The sequence below is a fragment of the Carassius gibelio genome, chromosome A22 (assembly GCF_023724105.1).
Source record: "Carassius gibelio isolate Cgi1373 ecotype wild population from Czech Republic chromosome A22, carGib1.2-hapl.c, whole genome shotgun sequence".
NCBI lineage: Eukaryota > Metazoa > Chordata > Actinopteri > Cypriniformes > Cyprinidae > Carassius > Carassius gibelio.
Window position 1 is genome coordinate 20587856 of NC_068392.1, and position 20459 is coordinate 20608314.

At 42.3% G+C, this 20459-nt stretch overlaps 1 protein-coding gene across 1 annotated transcript in view; it reads right to left on the bottom strand.

The window, feature by feature from the left end:
• The window catches only part of LOC127943318 (uncharacterized), a 368782-nt gene extending 349498 nt beyond the window's left edge, over positions 1 to 19284 (bottom strand). Inside the window, exon 1 of the mRNA XM_052539688.1 lies at positions 17178 to 19284. Coding sequence (XP_052395648.1) covers positions 17899 to 19167 — 1269 coding nt within the window. The 5' untranslated portion in view covers positions 19168 to 19284 and the 3' untranslated portion in view covers positions 17178 to 17898. The remainder of the gene's footprint in view (positions 1 to 17177) is intronic.
• Positions 19285 to 20459: the final 1175 nt, after the last annotated feature.

Sequence of the window (20459 nt, forward strand, 5' to 3'; positions counted from 1 at the left end):
CTGCAGTCGACTAAATCCCGGCAGACAAGACCTCTACACTTGTGCTCCCTATAAACAAACAGTTCACAATACCTCCAATGATTCCTCCCATTTACTGACTGGCTTTCAAAGTAAAGCCTTGAATCGTAAAACTAAATTTAGGTGACTTTGATGTAAATTGGGTTTAACAACACCACTCTGTGTCACAAAATCACCTGTCAGCAATAATTCAGATCTTAAATTATCAATGCATCTAATCGTGACAAATGGTAATGCTATCCATCTTTTATTGTGACATACATCTTACTGTGAAAAATACAAAACTGATGACACTTTTAACCTTGCATACACACTTTGTAGGTGACTTTGCATGCATGCACTCACAGAGACCTACAACGAACCGTGTTTGGTCAGCCGTGAGAAGTATGTGGCTGTGTTTAAAGGCCCACTGCGTCTCGCTGTGGGTCAGTGGCTGTTAAGCCCCTTTCACACTGCCATTCCGGCAAATACAGGGGTAAAGTGTTCCTGTAATTGTTCCCTGGTCGCTAGATTTGGCACTTTCACACTGCCAGTGATGACCCGGTATATGTGCGTGCTTTCACACACAACCCTTGAAGATCCCGTAACGACACGTGACATCAGCGCGTGACGTGTAATGTACGAGTCGACAAAGCTTGGCACGTTATACTTTCACTGAAGCAAGCAAACGATCTCTGCGTCAGCGCGGAAAGTGAGGAACTAACTGATCTCTGCTTCATTACAGTTTGCACATATGTTTTCGTCGCGAATGTTGATCTTCCTTCAAAACAGCCAGTAAAAGAGTCGCGCGATAACGCGCGTCATCACTTCGATACGGAATTAGATCTGGCTTTTGTTCACACAGCGCTCGTTCCGGATCGATTACCGCAATGTTACTATGTCCCCGACCCGGGTTCGATTCGGTAATCAATTCCGGGACGTGGTTGCTTTCACACAGAAGGCGACCAGGCAATGTTACGGGAATATTGCGGGTCCGACGTGCAGTGTGAAAGGGGCTTTAGAGATGCAGGCAGGAAGGATTAGTTCCTCACGAAACCCAATCCCACATACTCTTAAAGCACAGAGAGCTTGCCAGGTGCAACCAAGCAAGACCAACAGGAACCCAGCTTTAAGGATCCTAAGTGGGCAATTACAAGTATCTTCCATTAAATAGGATTAACGACGGCAACAAACAGAAACCAGAACTGTCGGTGTATTTACAGAAGAGTGCTGGCTTCAGTTCAGTTTTCATGCCTTCAAATTTGGCAACCAACTGCCAGCTAAATCTTTTCTAGAACCCTGGACTATAAATACTGTATACAAAAATTAAACAAAAGATATGTAACAACATATAATGAAAAATGCCTTTTTTTTTTTCAAACCCTGACCACTAGCTAGGGCACTTATATATAATGTATTGGCCAAACATTCCAGCAGGTGGAGCTGCAGACTATCATGAGGAGAAATATTATTGCTGAAAAGATTGGATTGAAAGTGAATAATACACCATACAAAATATCGAAAAATGTTACAAATGAAAATATTTCATATTGTAGGTTCTTCAAGCCACCTTTTGCTTTGATTACTGCTTTGCACACTCTTGGCATTCTCTTGATGAGCTTCAAGAGGTAGTCACCTGAAATCGTCTTCCAACAGTCTTGAAGGAGTTCCCCGAGAGGTGCTAGCACTTGTTGGCCCTTTTACCTTCTGTCTGTGGTCCAGCTCACCCCTAAACCATCTGGATTGGGTTCAGGTCCGGTGACTGTGGAGGCCAGGTCATCTGGAGCAGCACCCCATCACTCTCCTTCTTGCTCAAATAGCCCTTGATGCCTTCAGTGTGACTCTACAATTTTCATAGTCATGAAAATAAAGAAAACTCTTTGAATGAGAAGGTGTGTCCAAACTTTTGGTCTGTACTGTATACTGTATATATATATATATATATATATATATATATATATATATATATATATAAAAATTTACTCATGTCATTCCAAACCGATAAGTTTGTTCTGTTAAATACAAAGGTAGCAGTCCATTAAACACCACCCATGTTTCAAATCATTGACAATAGCCTCTGCTCTGACAGCCTGGTGCAAATATCATCACATCACAAACTCCAATCAGGCCCCATCTGAACTCACCCCACTCTGGAATAACCCTGATTTCACAAGCAACAAAAAAACACTAAATTTTCATAAATGGGCACAAAAGGGCATCTCACATTTAAAGCACATTTTTCAGTCTAACAACTTTGTCCAACTTTGGAGTACGGTATCGGGAGCAATCAATTCTTGATGTATCTGCAACTCAAATCAGCTGTATTATCCAAAATCAACAACAGAACTATCAACACTCATCTTCCTACTGCATTAGCAGATTTTATTAATATATCCTCCCCGAAATGTATCGGTATTCGTTTTTAGTTTTTCATTTTTTATTAAAATATATACACAAACTTGCTTACCGTTTCAACTATCTGATATTGCGATTCTTCGTTTAAAAACCTTTATAAATTGTCTTGATCTATTAACGAGATGAGCGCTGCAGTTCAGAGTCCTGTCAGCCAGATTTAACGTACAGCACTTGAATTCCCCAGTTTCTCCCGAAATACATGAAAGTAAGTGGCTGTTGAACTGGACGAAGAATAGAGTAAACTTTATTTTTCTGCTATGTGTGTCGATATGTGAATAAAACACGTCTGCAAATTACTTTTGATTAGATAGTTTTTGCTGCTTCTATAGACATCAGTGTGTATTTTACAAACTACCAATGTATTTTTTTTTTACTAGTGATTGTGTATATTTAAATGTATGAAACCTAAAACAAACATTATGTGGTTGAAAACACTGATATATGACAAGCGCTGAGCGCATCTGTCTCTGGCTCAGTGCCAGCCAACGCGTGAAAGCAGTTTGAATCTGGCGGTTCTGTCTGTGACGCTACTGAACATTTTAAATCATACTCTCAGGGGCACAGAAACAAGAATCTAATATATGGTGCCATAATACTCAAAATGTTAAAATGTAATTTACATTTAAAATTATTTTTGTTAAAATATATCCGCTGACATTTGGACTGCCAACCAATCAGCAAACAGCAGCTGTGTCACACACCTGGACTCATTTAGTGTGTTTTTGCCCGTGACCCAGTTTCTGTCTTTCCGTGTTTGATTAGTTCCCAGGTGTGTCCATTATCTTCCTCATGTGTTCCATGTCCCTGTTAATTTAATGATTCCATCCACCTGTGTTTCCCCAATTATCTGTTGTTCTTAAGCCGTGTCCCTTCAGTTCTGTTTTGTCGGGTCTTCTCACTTGTGCTCACTTGTGCTCACTTGTGACACTTGCTACTTACGTGTGTCTACCTCTGTGCTCCATGTTGGATATCCCCTGTGTTGGATATATTAAAAGCCTTATTCTGTTTATCCTCGACTCCGTATTCCTTCAGGCAGCGGAAAACCGTGACAGAAGACCCGACCAGAAAAAGAAAATAGAAAACTGCGTGTTTTTTCCCTCCGTTTTGTTTTTGTGTTTTCAAAGTCTTTTTGTTTCTTAGTGTCTATGGATCCCCTCTATCGTCCCGAATTCCTCATCCTCCTGCTGAAGCAGGAAGGACGTTCTCTCGAGGACCATACCAAACAGTTTTTCCTATTAGCTAATGCCACCAGCTACCCGGACGGCGCGCTCTGCACCTTCTACAACACCAGCCTGAACTCCAAATGCAGAGCGTTGTCGTCCGAAGATGGTCCTCGAGAGGATTTTGCCGCATACGTGGAGTGGACTCTGGCGAGAAATGGGTCACCTCTCACCGTCTGCCCCATAGAGGACCTCGCCAGCCCCACTCCCGACCCAGAGACCAGCCAGCCACCATCACGCCGCACGGAGCCAGAGCCCACCGCAGCCGCAGAGTCCGAGCCATCCACTGACAGGGAGCCGGATCTCGAGAGCGCGACTGACCAGGTGTGTGAGCCGGCAACACTGTGCATCGTGGGAGTCCTCGTGGAGATCGAGGGCATGGAGGAAAGCCCTGCCCACACTCCTGCAACTGAGGGTGAGCTGTATACAGTCTCTGAAAGTTATATGGAGCAAGTTCTGGATCTGATGGACTGGTCTACGGAGGTAATCCCTAATATTCCTGTTTCCCCGCTGGTTCCGTCCAGCCCTGATTCCCCTGTATACCCTCTCAGTCTCCCACTCCTACCTCCTCCAGTCATTTCCTCTGCTCCATTTCCGCTGGTTCCGCCCGGCCCTGAGTTTCCTGTATCTCCGCTGGCTCCGCCCAGCTCTGAATCTTCTGTTTCTCCGCTGGTTCCGCCCAGCCCTGAGTTTTCTGTTTCTCCGCTGGTTACGCCCAGCCCTGAGTTTTCTGTTTCTCCGCTGGTTACGCCCAGCCCTGAGTTTTCTGTTTCTCCGCTGGTTCCGCCCAGCTCTGAATCTTCTGTGTCTCCGCTGGTTCCGCCCAGCTCTGAATCTTCTGTGTCTCCGCTGGTTCCGCCCAGCTCTGAATCTTCTGTGTCTATGCTGGTTCCACCCAGCTCTGAATCTTCTGTGTCTCCGCTGGTTCCGCCCAGCTCTGAATCTTCTGTGTCTCCGCTGGTTCCGCCCAGCTCTGAATTTTCTGTGTCTCCGCTGGTTCCGCCCAGCCATGATTTTTCTGTTTCACCGCTGGTTCCGCCCAGCCCTGAATCTTCTGTGTCTCCTGTATTCCCTCCCAGCCTCCCTCTCCCGCCTCCTCCCAAACCTGCTGGTCCCTCTACTCCTCTTTCGCTGGTTCCGTCCAGTCCTGATCCTCCTGTCCTTCCTCCCACCCTTCTCCTCTCTCCTCCTCCTAGACCAGCCAGTTCCTCGTCATCCCTGCTGGTGCCAGTCAGTCCCGCAGCTCACCCTCATTCCGCGCCATCGGGGCGCGGTGGTTCGCCGCTGGACTGCCAGTCTCCAGCTCCGCCTTGGCGTGTTAAGGCCCTGTCTCCGCCTCCAGCCTCCGAGCCCTGGACTCCTCCTCGGTCCTTCGACCCAGCGGCTCCGCCTTGGCTCTTAGCTCCCTCGTCTCCACCGTGGCCTGTCATCCCACCTGCTCCACCGGGCTCCCTCGTCCCTCCGGCTCCACCTTGGTCAGTCGTCGACCATCCGCCGCCTCGGGACTCCACTCCTCTGGTTCCACCTCGTCACTCCATCCCTCCGGCTCTGTCAGGCTCCTCCTTCCCTCCGGTTCCACCTCCATCCTCGGTCACTCCGGCTCCACAGCGGTCTGCCGGGACCCCGCCTCCACCTTGGTCGCCTGAGCCTTCAGCTCCACCTAGGCCCTCCGGATCCTCGACGTCACCCTGGCTCTGCGGCTGTGCTGCTCCATCTTTGGCTCCTCACCCACCGGTGCAGTCTCCGCCTGTCGGCCCCCTGGTGTCGTCGACCCTTCCTTCACCATGGCTCCTCCCGCCGTCGACCCCACCTTGGATCTCCGTCCTGGCTGGTCTCTGGTGGACCATCTGGCTCCTCCTGCTCCTGTCTCCTCCCTGGCTCCTCCCTCCGTCGTCTCCTCCCTGGCTCCTCCTTCTGTGGTCCCTGTCTGCTGGCTCCCTCCTGGGAGTCCGTCCTCCACCGGAACCTCCTCCCAAGTTCCCACCCACGCCTCCCCCTGTTGTTTCTACGGTGCGAGGACGCACCTACCGGGAGGGGGGAGTACTGTCACACACCTGGACTCATTTAGTGTGTTTTTGCCCGTGACCCAGTTTCTGTCTTTCCGTGTTTGATTAGTTCCCAGGTGTGTCCATTATCTTCCTCATGTGTTCCATGTCCCTGTTAATTTAATGATTCCATCCACCTGTGTTTCCCCAATTATCTGTTGTTCTTAAGCCGTGTCCCTTCAGTTCTGTTTTGTCGGGTCTTCTCACTTGTGCTCACTTGTGCTCACTTGTGACACTTGCTACTTACGTGTGTCTACCTCTGTGCTCCATGTTGGATATCCCCTGTGTTGGATATATTAAAAGCCTTATTCTGTTTATCCTCGACTCCGTATTCCTTCAGGCAGCGGAAAACCGTGACAAGCTGACTGTGACCCCAGCAGTCTATGATATAAACAGATCATTTTTGATTGAACATTGCTAGCTAGCAATATGTCGCAGAGCTCCTTTCTTAATTTTTTTAGCAAAAAACCTTGGCTTGATGGACAGCCGGACACAAGGCATTAACGTTACACCTGATGAGGATGTTTCTCCCTCCCCGGGCCCAACATCAACAGACAGTGTTGCCAGATTGGAAATGTCCAAGTATCGTACCAGAAGTTCAAAATTATCGAATTTGGAAGAAAATTATTACATTGAACAATTAACTACATGTTGACACGACCTGCAAATAACCACTACGAGTATGGTTGGACGGAAGCAGTGCGACAAAAATACTATCCCATACTTTTGCACAGTAATATGACAATAAATGTGGCACACCCAGATTTTCATATGCACACCCAAAATCTCTTTTCTGGCTATGCTACTGTTTCCAAAATATACAAAATTATAGCTAATTCAAATAAAACCATATAACTTTACCAACAATCAAACGGAAAGAAGACCTTTCGATTGCTCCTAAAACCGACTTCTGGACTCAAATTAGTAAAAATATTTACTCCATGACTAAAAACGCCAACCTTCAGCTCATACAGTATAAGACTCTTCATAGAACACACTACACTGGGGAAAGGCTGGCTAAAATGGGATTCACATCAGAAATTTGCTCACACTGCTCACAAAACTGTCCGGACACATATATCCATGCCACATGGCACTGCCCACCCATTAAACACTTTTGGAAAGACGTCACTGAATCCCTGTCCCGCCTCCTGGGCTCCCACATCTCATTATCCCCCTTACTCTGTTTTCTAGGTGATCTATCAGCTCTCAATCAGGAAATAACAAACAAAAGGATGCTCCTTGTAGCCTTAGCCATCACCAAGAAAACTATCTTCTTGAACTGGAAATTCCGAAGCACTATTCACATAACACACTGGAAAAATTTGCTCATAGACTACATCTCCCTAGAATATTTTACACCTCATTACAACTGTATATCGGAACCTCAACACTCCAGATCAGACCTAATCCAACTATTACAAATCTGACAAACTCATCCCGATTAATTATGTATTTATTTATTATTATACATTTATACAAGGTTTTAGTAATAGTGTGAGTATTTTCATTATTATAATTATTATTGACATTATGGTTATTAATATTTTAAATATCATAGAAACATTTAACAGTGATGGAATGATGGTGATGTGATGATAATTTGCTTGATATAAGGGTGGTAATGGTATAACGTATATATTAAATGATTAAAATAAATAAATAAATGAATAAATAAATGGTTAAAGGAAATGATGATGATAATAATGATATTGATAACCAAATCAAGTCAACATCTAACACATACCACACATGATTTTAATGCACCAAATGCTGATTATAATGCACTTCACCTTTTTAATGCACCACCTTAGTTTAGGCATACATACAAATATTAACTGTAAAAGAAAGAGAAAAGAAAAAGGAAAAAAGAGGGGAAAAAGAATAAAGGGAAGGAAGGGAAAAAAATAAAAAGCACACTGACACACAAAAAAAAGACTAGGAGAGGTGTGGTATGTGGTGGGTGCATGTCACACGTGTGTGTACTGTTATTATTATGATTATTATTATTATTATTATTATTATTATTATTATTATTATTATTATTATTATCATTATTACTACAATAATTATTATTGATATCACTGTTGCCGTATGATAAAAGTGTTATCATAATCGCCATCCTTAGCATTACTATTAGTATATTTTTTTTATTTACATTTTTTTATTACTATTGTTGTTATTATTATCATTACTATTGTTGTTGTTATTATATTAATATTGATATAACTATTGCAATTGTACTTTCAATACAAAATATCATCATCGCCATATTTATTATTACTATTATTACTGTTATTATTGTTGCTATTATTATTGATATAAATGTTGTTATTATTATTATTGTTATTATTGATTTTATCAATATCAACATCACCATCACCACTAAATATTATTATCATTATTATTATACATGCTTTTACTATTTAAATACTATTTAATACTTCTACATATTACTATTATTATTTGTCGTTGTTTTGTTTTTTTTGTTTGTTTTTTTTGTGTTCTGTTGTTGTGTTATGTTTACCTTATGTATAATAAAAAAAAACAAAATTAAAAAAAAAAATGTGGACCAGAAACTATTTGGTTACCAAAATTCTTCAAAACAGTTTCTGATCATCACCATGAGGGACATTAAAATGAGTGACATATCCCAACAGACTCCTGCAGGAGAATTCCATATCTAGAGAACACAGGACTCTTTTGCTTTGGCCTGTAAGTCCTGTAAGCACCTAGCAACCAGTAGTCCCTGGCAGCGCACAAACAACATCCTCCTTAAATGTCTTGCAACACACTAAAACAGCACATTAGCACACAACACATCTAGTTTTATTTACAAACATAAACCTCATTGCTCATCCACTCTGCCATTGTCAAGTCATTTTCAAATCATTCCAATGACATGCAATATCTGTGACGCTTGGTAAATGAGACAGGAGGCAAAAGCGAGTAAACAGAGTTTATTGTACAAGATGTGATGATGGAAGGTTGGAGAGTGACGCAGGAACCTCGATGGCAGCACAGACTGGTGAGTAGGTGAGTTGAGTGCGCTGGTAAGGATGACGGTGGTGGTGGATCCGAGTGAGGTGACGATAATCTGTGTGCGAATGTAACAATCCAAAGCGAACCGAAACAGGAGACAAAGCGAGGCAGGAACACGAGAAACAGACATCTAACACGGAGGACCTCAAACAAAATTTTGACAGAAATTGGGGTCCCCTGTCGGAAACCACGTCAATTGGGAGGCCATGTAAACGAAAGACGTGGTCTACGACGGTCAACGCGGTCTCCTTGGCTGAGGGTAATTTGGAATAGGGAATAAAGTGGGTTGCCTTCGAGAACCGGTCCACCCCGGTTAAAACAACCATGTTGCCCTGGGAGGGCGGTAATAAAATCTAGTGTGATGTGGCTGGTCAGAGTTCCATTTCTCCCAAGACGGTAGGCGGAGATTATTATGCAAAGTGTTCCTAGTGACGTACATAGAGATGGGCAAAAGATCTGAAATCTATAACGACTCGTTTCAGCGATTCAGAGTTGACTCCTTACTTTAGAAGCCAATAACTTTATAAATCGTGTACTTTTTGGTTTAATTACTTTGCACATTGTTTACACTGATGGACAGCTACATCATACACTGTTACCCCTTCTAAGGCCGTTCTGACCTTCGATTCGATCTCCCATGTGAGAGTGGAGACCACTAATGTCTCAGGAAAAATACACTCGGGAGTGGACGGGTGTTCGGAATGGTCAAAAATGCGTGACAAAGAATCGGGTTTGATATTTTTGGAACCCAGGCGGTACGAAATAGTAAAGTCAAAACGTCCGAACAAAAGTGCCCATCGAGCCTACCTGGAGTTCAACCTTTTGCCGATGCTAATGTACTCTAAATTCTTGTGGTCAGTCCATACTATAAAAGGAACCCCCGATCCTTCTAACCAGTGTCGCCATTCCTCCAATGCCATCTTAACTGGCAACAATTCTCGGTTACCAATATCATAATTTTGTTCTGCAGGAGATAAACGATATGAAAAATACGCGCAAGGATGGACCTTGTCATCTAAGGGAGAACGTTGTGATAACACCGCTCCTACCCCAACCTCTGACGCATCAACCTCCACCACGAACTGACGTGTAGGGTCAGGGATAATCAGAATAGGGGCTGAAATGAAACAGCTCTTCAGTTTGGCAAACACAGCCTCAGCTGTGTCTGACCACCTGAACGCAGTCTTGGCGGAGGTCAAGGCAGTCAGAGGTGCGGCTAGTTGGCTGAAGTTGCGAATGAAACACCAGTAGAAGTTAGCGAAGCCCAGAAACCTCTGTAGGGCCTTACGGGAATCTGCACTTGGCCACTCTACCACAGCCTTAACTTTCTCGGGATCCATGCGTATTCCCTCAGTCGACACGTTGTTGACGAGTGCCTGGAAGACCACTGGGGAGTTGGAAAGGCCGAAGGGCATAACCAAATATTCAAAGTGCCCTCTGGGGGTGTTAAAAGTGGTTTTCCATTCATCCCCCTCCCTGATCCGAACCAAATAATACGCATTGTGTAAGTCCAGTTTTGTGAAAATTGACGCTCCCTGCAACCTCTCAAAGGCCGAAGACATCAACAGAACAGAAAGTGAATAAAGTTTGCCTTTAGGCGGAGACTTACATGACAATAAATCTATGGCACAGTCGTATGGACGGTTCGGAGGAAGAGAAGCAGCACGAGACTTACTGAACACTTCCTTCAGATGGAGGTACTCAGCGGGCACGTTAGACAAATCCACCGCCTCCTCCTTTAACACAGACATAGACACAGATGGACAGGCAGACACGAAACAAGACTCATGACACTTTTTACACCAGGACAGAATGGAATTAGAGGACCAGTCTATTTTTGGGGTTATGGAGGAGGAGCCAAGGGTGTCTGAGGGCAATGGGTGCCAGGGGAGAGTCAAGGATGTGAAAGGAAATAGTCTCAGAGTGATTGCCAGATGTGATGAGTGTGATGTCTTCAGTGATGTATGAGATGGTAGGGAGTTGCTGTCCAGTGAGGGCGTGAACCATGATGTTGTGCGGAAAGGGTCTGAGGGGAATGTGGAGCTTGTGTGCCAATGAGCTGTCCATGAAATTACCCTCTGCCCCTGAGTCCAGTAGTGCTTGACAGTGGTGGGTCTGTGCTGACCACTTCAGTCTTACCTGGAGGAGCATAGAGGATGATGATGATGGTGATGAGGTCTTCTCGGGGGAGATCCCACCCGATAGTAGCCCCATATGTACTACCGGGCCTGGCCCTTTTAATGGACAGGTGTGGGCTTGATGTCCGGCTCCCCCGCAGTAGAGGCACAGGCCAAGGGACCTCCGCCTCTCCTTCTCCTCCCGGGAAAGCCGAGCTCGCCCTACCTGCATGGGCTTGTGATTGTAGGAGGGGCTGGCCACGTACCCACCGCTAAATCGCACGTCTGCCGGTCCCCTGGATGTGGTGCTAGGTAAGTTCCCCCTCTTCATCCGTGTCAGACATGCGTCTACCTGCAAGGCCAGCTTGATGAGTCCGTTGAGGGACGTGGGGAGATCCATGGCGTAGATCTCCTGCTGGACGCGGTCAACCAGTCCATGCAGGAACATGTCCCACTGCGCCTCCTCGTTCCAATGACACTCCACTGCCAGAGTCCGGAGTTCGATAGAATAGTCCGAGACGGATCTCTCGTGCTGGCGTAACTCCACCAGCCTCCTGGCCGCCTCCCATCCTGCGACGGCCCGATCGAAGACCCGTATCATCTCGGCGGAGAGTGCCTGAAACGAGGCCCAGCATGGATCCTGGTTCTCCCACACCGCTGTCCCCCATAATGCCACCCTCCCAGAGAGTAGCGTCAACACGAAGGCCACCTTGGCCCTTTCGTTAGCAAAGGTTCTGGGCTGTAAGGAAAAGTGAATGTCACAGCGGGTTAGAAATGCTCTACAGAAGTTGGGCTCACCCGAGTACGTCTTTGGGATTGGGAGACGTAGTTCCGGCTGGGAGGGGGTTTCCGATGGTACTGGGAGAACAGGCGGTGTGGGCGGCGCAGTGGGAGCTCGTAGTAGCTGGAACTGTTGAGTCAGCTCGGACACCTGCGTCACCAAGGCTTGAACCGCGCGACCAGTGTCATTAAGACTCCTCTCCTGGGAGTCCATCCTCTGAACACTGGCGCTGAGAATTTCTTCGAGGGTGGAATGTTGACTACTCGCTGCCTCCATAGTGTCCAGATCGTTCTGTGACGCTTGGTAAATGAGACAGGAGGCAAAAGCGAGTAAACAGAGTTTATTGTACAAGATGTGATGATGGAAGGTTGGAGAGTGACGCAGGAACCTCGATGGCAGCACAGACTGGTGAGTAGGTGAGTTGAGTGCGCTGGTAAGGATGACGGTGGTGGTGGATCCGAGTGAGGTGACGATAATCCGTGTGCGAAGGTAACAATCCAGAGCGAACCGAAACAGGAGACAAAGCGAGGCAGGAACATGAGAAACAGACATCTAACACGGAGGACCTCAAACAACGATCTGACAAACAAGAGACAAAAGACAGGGTGTTAAATAGGCAGTTGGAATGAAATGCAGATCAGACGATCAGCGGCAACACCCACATGAAACAATCAACATGACGTAACATGAATACAGCTGGAGACGGTGCATTCATGAACTGGAAAAATATCAATTTATGACACAAACAAAACAGATTTCATAAAACAATAAATAAGATTAATTGCTGCTACTTGCATGCTTGTGCTAATCTTGTGCTTTTCTTTTTAATGGCAATTTTTTTTTTGTCATGTAAACTGTTATTAAATATAAGGAAAAGCTGTAAAAATTAGAACATTATTCTCAATATTATAATTTTTTCATACGAAACCTGTGAGTTTTAAAGTATGGGTGGCATTTTTCATTTGGGAACTGTCACTCACAAGGACTAAAACAATTATTTCAAATTACAAATCTGTCTACCTCAGTTTGAATGAGCTTAATTTAGTTTAAACAATTTGTTTATTGAGAAATAAATTAATAAATAATGTGTATAAATGGTTTCCAAATACATATAAACTCACTGGCCACTTTATCAGGTACATCTTGCTAGTACCAGGTTGGACCCACTTTTGCCATAAGAACTGCCTTAATTCTTCATGGCATAGATTCTACAAGGTGCTGGAAACAGATTTTGGTCAGTATTGACATATTATCACGCAGTCAGCTGCACATCCATGATGTGAATCTCCCGTTTCTCCACATCCCAAATCTGCTCTATTGGATTGAGATCCGGTGACTGTGGAGCCCATTTGAGTAAAGTGAACTCATTGTCATCTTCAGGAAACCAGTCTGAGATGATTCAAGCTTTGTGACATGGTGCATTATTCTGCTGGAAGTGTCCATCAGAGGATGGGTACATTGTGGTCAAAAAAAAAGGAATGGACATGGTCAGAAACAATACTCAGGTAGGCTCTGGCAAATGATGCTCAGTTGGTACTAAGGGTCCCAAAGGTGCCAAGAAAATATCCCTCATACCATTACACTACCAGCACCAGCCTGAACCATTGAGACAAGGCAGAATGGATCCATGCTTTCATGTTCTTTACGCCAAATTCTGACCCCACCATCTGAATGTTGCAGCAGAAATCATGACTCATCAGACCAGCCAATGTTTTTCCAATCTTCTGTTGTCCAATTTTGTTGAGCTTGTGTGAATTGGAGTCTCTGTTTCCAGGAGCAGCACCCGGTGTGGTCTTCTGCTGCTGTAGACCATCTGATTCAGGGTTTGATGTGTTGTGTGTTCAGAGTTGGTATTCTTCATATCTTGGTTGTAACAAATGGTTATTTGAGTTACTGTTGACTTTCTATTATCTCTAACCAGTCTGCCCATTCTCCTCTGACCTCTAACATCAACAAGGCATTTGCGTCCACACAACTTCTGCTCACTGGATATTTTCTCTTTTTCAGACCATTGTCTGTAAACCCTGGAGATGGTTGTGCATGAAAATAACAGTAGATAAGAAGTTTTTGAAATACTCAGACCAGAAATAGTGTTTAATGTGATTTTTTTTATTTTTTTATTATTATTTTATTATTTCATTGTGATAAAATAATAAGCTAACTTGTAAAATTAAGAAATCTATTTAGGTAAATGGTTGTATGCAGTACATCTCAGTTGTAAAATAAATAAATAAAATAAATACAAAGCGACTAAAACTAATATGTATTTCAAACTATTGAGTGTAACGAGTTAACTATATGTAATCGAGGGAATGCAATATTAATCGTGTGCGATTACATCGTTTTAACGAATTAGTAAATCGTGCGCACGATTTAGCCTACTGTTTCTTTCCTGCTCCGTACACTTAGCCTACAAGCAAGTAATATTATATCATTCGATAATAAATATTTGTATTAATATTTATTAATTTATTAACATTTTCTTCACATGTCCCTCACAAACGTTACTCACAGAAATTATTACTTTTGACGCTCATCATTCATCCAGAACAGCTATATCTCCAATAAAAATGAAACGAGCACTTGAACATCATCAAAAGACACTTCGTGTATTTCTCTTTTATTCCTGAAGCTGGAGCTGTTGAGTTATAAAAGACACCTGGACGGAAGTGGCCTTCAGAGAATGGAGTGATAATCATACCAAGTTAAACAATAAAGGAAAATCTATCTATCTATCTATCTATCTATCTATCTATCTATCTATCTATCTATCTATCTATCTATCTATCTATCTATCTATCTATCTATCTATCTATCTATCTATCTGTCTGTCTGTCTGTCTGTCTGTCTGTCTATCATCTATCTGTCTGTCTATCATCTATCCGTCTGTCTGTCTATCATCTATCTATCTGTCTATCTACCATCTATCTGTCTGTCTGTCTGTCTGTCTGTCTGTCTATCATCTGTCTGTCTGTCTGTCTATCATTTATCTATCTGTCTGTCTGTCTGTCTATCATCTATCTATCTATCTGTCTATCTACCATCTATCTGTCTGTCTGTCTATCATCTATCTATCTATCTGTCTTTCTATCATCTATCTATCTGTCTGTCTGTCTATCATCTATCTATCTATCTATCTATCTATCTATCTATCTATCTATCTATCTATCTATCTATCTGTCTGTCTACCATCTATCTATCTGTCTGTCTGTCTTTCTATCATTTATCTATATATCTATCTATATATCTATCTATCTATCTATCTATCTATCTATCTATCTATCTATCTATCTGTCTGTCTTTCTATCATCTATCTGTCTGTCTGTCTATCATCTGTCTGTCTGTCTATCATCTATCTATCTATCTGTCTGTATATCATCAATCTATCTGTCTGTCTTTCTATCATCTATCTGTCTGTCTGTCTATCATCTATTTATCTATCTGTCTGTCTATCATCTATCTGTCTGTCTATCATCTGTCTGTCTTTCTATCTATCTATCTATCTATCTATCTATCTATCTATCTATCTATCTATCTATCTATCTATCTGTCTGTCTATCTGTCTGTCATCTATCTGTCTGTCTGTCTATCATCTATCTCTCTGTCTGTCTGTCTGTCTGTCTGTCTATCATCTATGTGTCTGTCTGTCTTTCTTTCTGTTATCTATCTGTCTGTCTGTCTGTATATCTGTCTGTCTATCATCTATCTCTCTCTCTGTCTGTATGTCTGTCTATCATCTATCTATCTGTCTGTCTGTCTGTCTGTATGTCTGTCTATCATCTGTCTGTCTGTCTATAATCTATCGGTCTGTCTATCATCTATCTGTCTGTCTTTCTATCATCTATATGTCTGTCTGTCTATCATCTATATGTCTGTCTATCATCTATCTGTCTGTCTGTCTGTCTGTCGATCAATATCTATCTGTCTGTCTATCATCTATCTGTCTATCTATCATCTATCTGTCTGTCTGTCTATCATCTATCTGTCTGTCTGTCTATCATTTATCTGTCTGTATGTCTATCATCTATCTGTCTGTCTATCTGTCTATCATCTATCTGTCTGTATGTCTATCATCTATCTGTCTGTCTGTCTATCTGTCTATCATCTATCTGTCTGTCTGTCTATCATCTGTCTGTCTGTCTATCTGTCTATCATCTATCTGTATGTCTGTCTGTCTATCATCTATCTGTCTGTCTGTTTGTCTGTCTGTTTATCATCTGTCCGTCTGTCTGTTTACCCATCCATTAACTGAACATGTAAAAACATGATCAATCAATCACCTTTATTTATATAGTGCTTTAAACAGTTCATCATTGAATTCAGTTATGTCATCTCTGTTCAGTTGAAATAGTGTCTGTTTTAATTTGCAATCAAGTCAATGATATCGCTGTAGATGAAGTGACCCCAACTAAGCAAGCCAGAGGCGACAGCGGCAAGGAACCGAAAATCCATCTGTGACAGAATGGAGAAAAAAACCTTGGGAGAAACCAGGCTCAGTTGGGGGGCCAGTTCTCCTCTGACCAGACGAAACCAGTAGTTCAATTCCAGGCTGCAGCAAAGTCAGATTGTGTAGAAGAATCATCTGTTTCCTGTGGTCTTGTCCTGGTGCTCCTCTGAGAAGGTCTTTACAGGGCATCTGTATCTGGGGCTCTAGTTGTCCTGGTCTCCGCTGTCTTTCAGGGCAGTAGAGGTCCTTTCTAGGTGCTGATCCACCATCTGGTCTGGATACGTACTGGATCCGGGCGACTGCAGTGACCATCTGATCTGGATACAGACTGGATCTGGTGGCCACGGTGACCTCGGAACAAGAGAGAAACAGACAAATATTAGCGTAGATGCCATTCTTCTAATGATGTAGAAAGTACGGTGTTATGTGAAGTGTTCCGGTTCCAGTTTACCTAATTAATGCAGCCTAAAAATCCTTTAACGGATTTGGATATTAAAAGCATATTAGTATGTTATGTGTATGCCAGGTTAAAGAGATGGGTCTTTAATCTAGATTTAAACTGCAAGAGTGTGTCTGCCTCCCGAACAATGTTAGGTAGGTTATTCCAGAGTTTAGGCGCCAAATAGGAAAAGGATCTGCCGCCCGCAGTTGATTTTGATATTCTAGGTATTATCAAATTGCCTGAGTTTTGAGAACGTAGCGGACGTAGAGGAGTATAATGTAAAAGGAGCTCATTCAAATACTGAGGTGCTAAACCATTCAGGGCTTTATAAGTAATAAGCAATATTTTAAAATCTATACGATGTTTGATAGGGAGCCAGTGCAGTGTGGACAGGACCGGGCTAATATGGTCATACTTCCTGGTTCTAGTAAGAACTCTTGCTGCTGCATTTTGGACTAGCTGTAGTTTGTTTACTAAGCGTGCAGAACAACCACCCAATAAAGCATTACAATAGTCTAACATTGAAGTCATAAATGCATGGATTAACATTTCTGCATTTGACATTGAGAGCATAGGCCGTAATTTAGATATATTTTTGAGATGGAAAAATGCAGTTTTACAAATGCTAGAAACGTGGCTTTCTAAGGAAAGATTGCGATCAAGTAGCACACCTAGGTTCCTAACTGATGACGAAGAATTGACAGAGCAACCATCAAGTCTTAGACAGTGTTCTAGGTTATTACAAGCAGAGTTTTTAGGCCCTATGATTAACACCTCTGTTTTTTCTGAATTTAGCAGTAAGAAATTACTCGTCATCCAATTTTTTATATCGACTATGCATTCCATTAGTTTTTCAAATTGGTGTGTTTCACCGGGCTGCGAGGAAATATAGAGCTGCGTATTATCAGCATAACAGTGAAAGCTAACACCATGTTTCCTGATGATATCTCCCAAGGGTAACATATAAAGCGTGAAGAGTAGCGGCCCTAGAACTGAGCCTTGAGGTACTCCATACTGCACTTGTGATCGATATGATACATCTTCATTCACTGCTACGAACTGATGGCGATCATATAAGTACGATTTAAACCATGCTAATGCACTTCCACTGATGCCAACAAAGTGTTCAAGTCTATGCAAAAGAATGTTGTGGTCAATTGTGTCAAACGCAGCACTAAGATCCAATAAAACTAATGGAGAGATACACCCACGATCAGATGATAAGAGCAGATCATTTGTAACTCTAAGGAGAGCAGTTTCAGTACTATGATACGGTCTAAATCCTGACTGGAAATCCTCACATATACCATTTTTCTCTAAGAAGGAATATAATTGTGAGGATACCACCTTTTCTAGTATCTTGGACAGAAAAGGGAGATTCGAGATTGGTCTTTAATTAACTAGTTCTCTGGGGTCAAGTTGTGGCTTTTTTATGAGAGGCTTAATAACAGCCAGTTTGAAGGTTTTGGGGACATATCCTAATGACAATGAGGAATTAATAATAGTCAGAAGAGGACCTATGACTTCTGGAAGCACCTCTTTTAAGAGCTTAGATGGTATAGGGTCTAACATACATGTTGTAAGTTTAGATGATTTAACAAGTTTATACAATTCTTCCTCTCCTATAGTAGAGAATGAGTGGAACTGTTCCTCAGGGGGTCTATAGTGGACTGTCTGATGTGATACTGTAGCTGACGGCTGAATGGTTGCAATTTTATCTCTAATAGTATCGATTTTAGAAGTAAAGTAGTTCATAAAGTCATTACTGCTGTGGTGTTGGGAAATGTCAACACTTGTTGAGGCTTTATTTTTCGTTAATTTAGCCACTGTATTGAATAAATACCTGGGGTTATGTTTGTTTTCTTCTAAAAGAGAAGAAAAGTAATCAGATCTAGCAGTTTTTAATGCTTTTCTGTAGGATATGCTACTTTCCCGCCAAGCAATACGAAATACCTCTAGTTTTGTTTTCCTCCAGCTGCGCTCCATTTTTCGGGCTGCTCTCTTTAGGGTGCGAGTATGCTCATTATACCATGGTGTCAAACTGTTTTCCTTAACCTTTCTTAAGCGTAAAGGAGCAACTGTATTTAAAGTGCTAGAAAAGAGAGAGTCCATAGTTTCTGTTACATCATCAAGTTGTTCTGAGGTTTTGGATATGCTAAGGAATTCGGATACATCAGGAAGATAACTTAAAAAGCAGTCTTTTGTGGTAGAAGTGATGGTTCTTCGATACTTGTAACAAGAAGTAGAATTTACAATTTTGGCTATATGAAGTTTACACAGAACTAAATAATGATCTGAGATATCATCACTTGGCTGAATAATTTCAACACTATCAACATCAATTCCATGTGACAGTATTAAATCTAGAGTATGATTTCGACAATGAGTAGGTCCTGAAACATGTTGTCTGACACCAATAGAGTTCAGAATGTCTATAAATGCTGATCCCAATGCATCTTTTTCATTATCGACATGGATATTAAAATCACCAACTATTAAGACTTTATCTGCAGCCAGAACTAACTCGGATGTAAAATCACCAAACTCTTTAATAAAGTCTGTATGGTGCCCTGGTGGCCTGTATACAGTAGCCAGTACAAACATAACAGGGGATTTATCATTAACATTGGTTTCTCTGGATAATGTTATATGAAGCACCATTACTTCAAACGAGTTATACTTGAAGCCTGCCCTCTGAGAAATCCTGAAAACGTTGTTATAAATTGAAGCAACTCCTCCCCCTTTGCCTTTTAGACGCGGCTCGTGTTTATAACAATAATCTTTGGGGGCAGAAATTCAGACAGCTGTGATGTTTTTAAGCTAATCGAGAGTCTCTGGCTGGATGCTGAAATGACATAGACCTCTCTGACAGGTTAATACTGTATGTACAGACTTCAGTGCAGTGAACTACTGCTGCGGTCATTTGCATCTGTTCCCCATAAAGTAACTGAATCACAATATCATGATTGCATCTTTCTCTCAGTATAGATTAACTATTTAGGACCTTTAATGCTATTTATTCAGATATGTATTGCTTTTAGGTACTATGTATCTTAGTAACTATTTTAAGAATCAAACATTATCCACTGTCATTATTTTTAATAGGGTTAGGTAAATATAGGTAATACAGATATGAGGACTGTGTTTGGTTACTATATTTCACAGTACTGCTTTGATGCTTTATTTTAGTGATAAGGATGTGATAAAGTAAAACAATAGCAGAGGTTTATTGCTTTATTAAAACTGTATTCTGTTCCGCTTATTTCAAGACTACCAATAAAGTTAACCAAAAATCGAAAATGATGTCAGTATTTACTAACCAAAAAAGGTCAATCTAATTAATTGAATTGCTTCTTGCCATTTGAAATCTGCAATTCATCCAAAAGAGTTTTGATTGCAGAGCAAATGAGTTACACCTATTGAGTTTTTTACCCTTTTGGAAGAAATATATATATATATATATATATATATATATATATATATATATATATATATATATTGTCACGGGGTGAAGAAACACTTGACAAGAGGTGCGTGAATTAAATGCCCCGGAGGGTGGATTTATTGAAAAGTGAAGGGTGTCTGGTGAAGTGTCCTGATCCGCCTTCAACTGGTTGGTGCTTCCCGTGTGCTCTCCGTGCTCTTCTGTGACAATCAAGGGGAAAGTGGGTGTCCTGATGTGCTCCAAAGTGTGTGGGCTGTCGGTCACTCGCTGCTTTCTGTGAAGGTAGAAGAGAGGGGTTAGACCAGCGTTGCATACGGTTCGAGAACCTCTTCTGAGTGTAACATGTGCTCCTTTTAAATGTGCTGGCTGAGGGGGAGCAGCTGTGACCGATCAGCCGGTGACGAGAATGTGCAGGTGTTTTGCTTTGGTTTCTAGGGCGACGCTGATTCCTCTGGGAGTGCCCGTCACAATATATATACACAGTTGGGCTCGAAGGTTTGGGCAATCC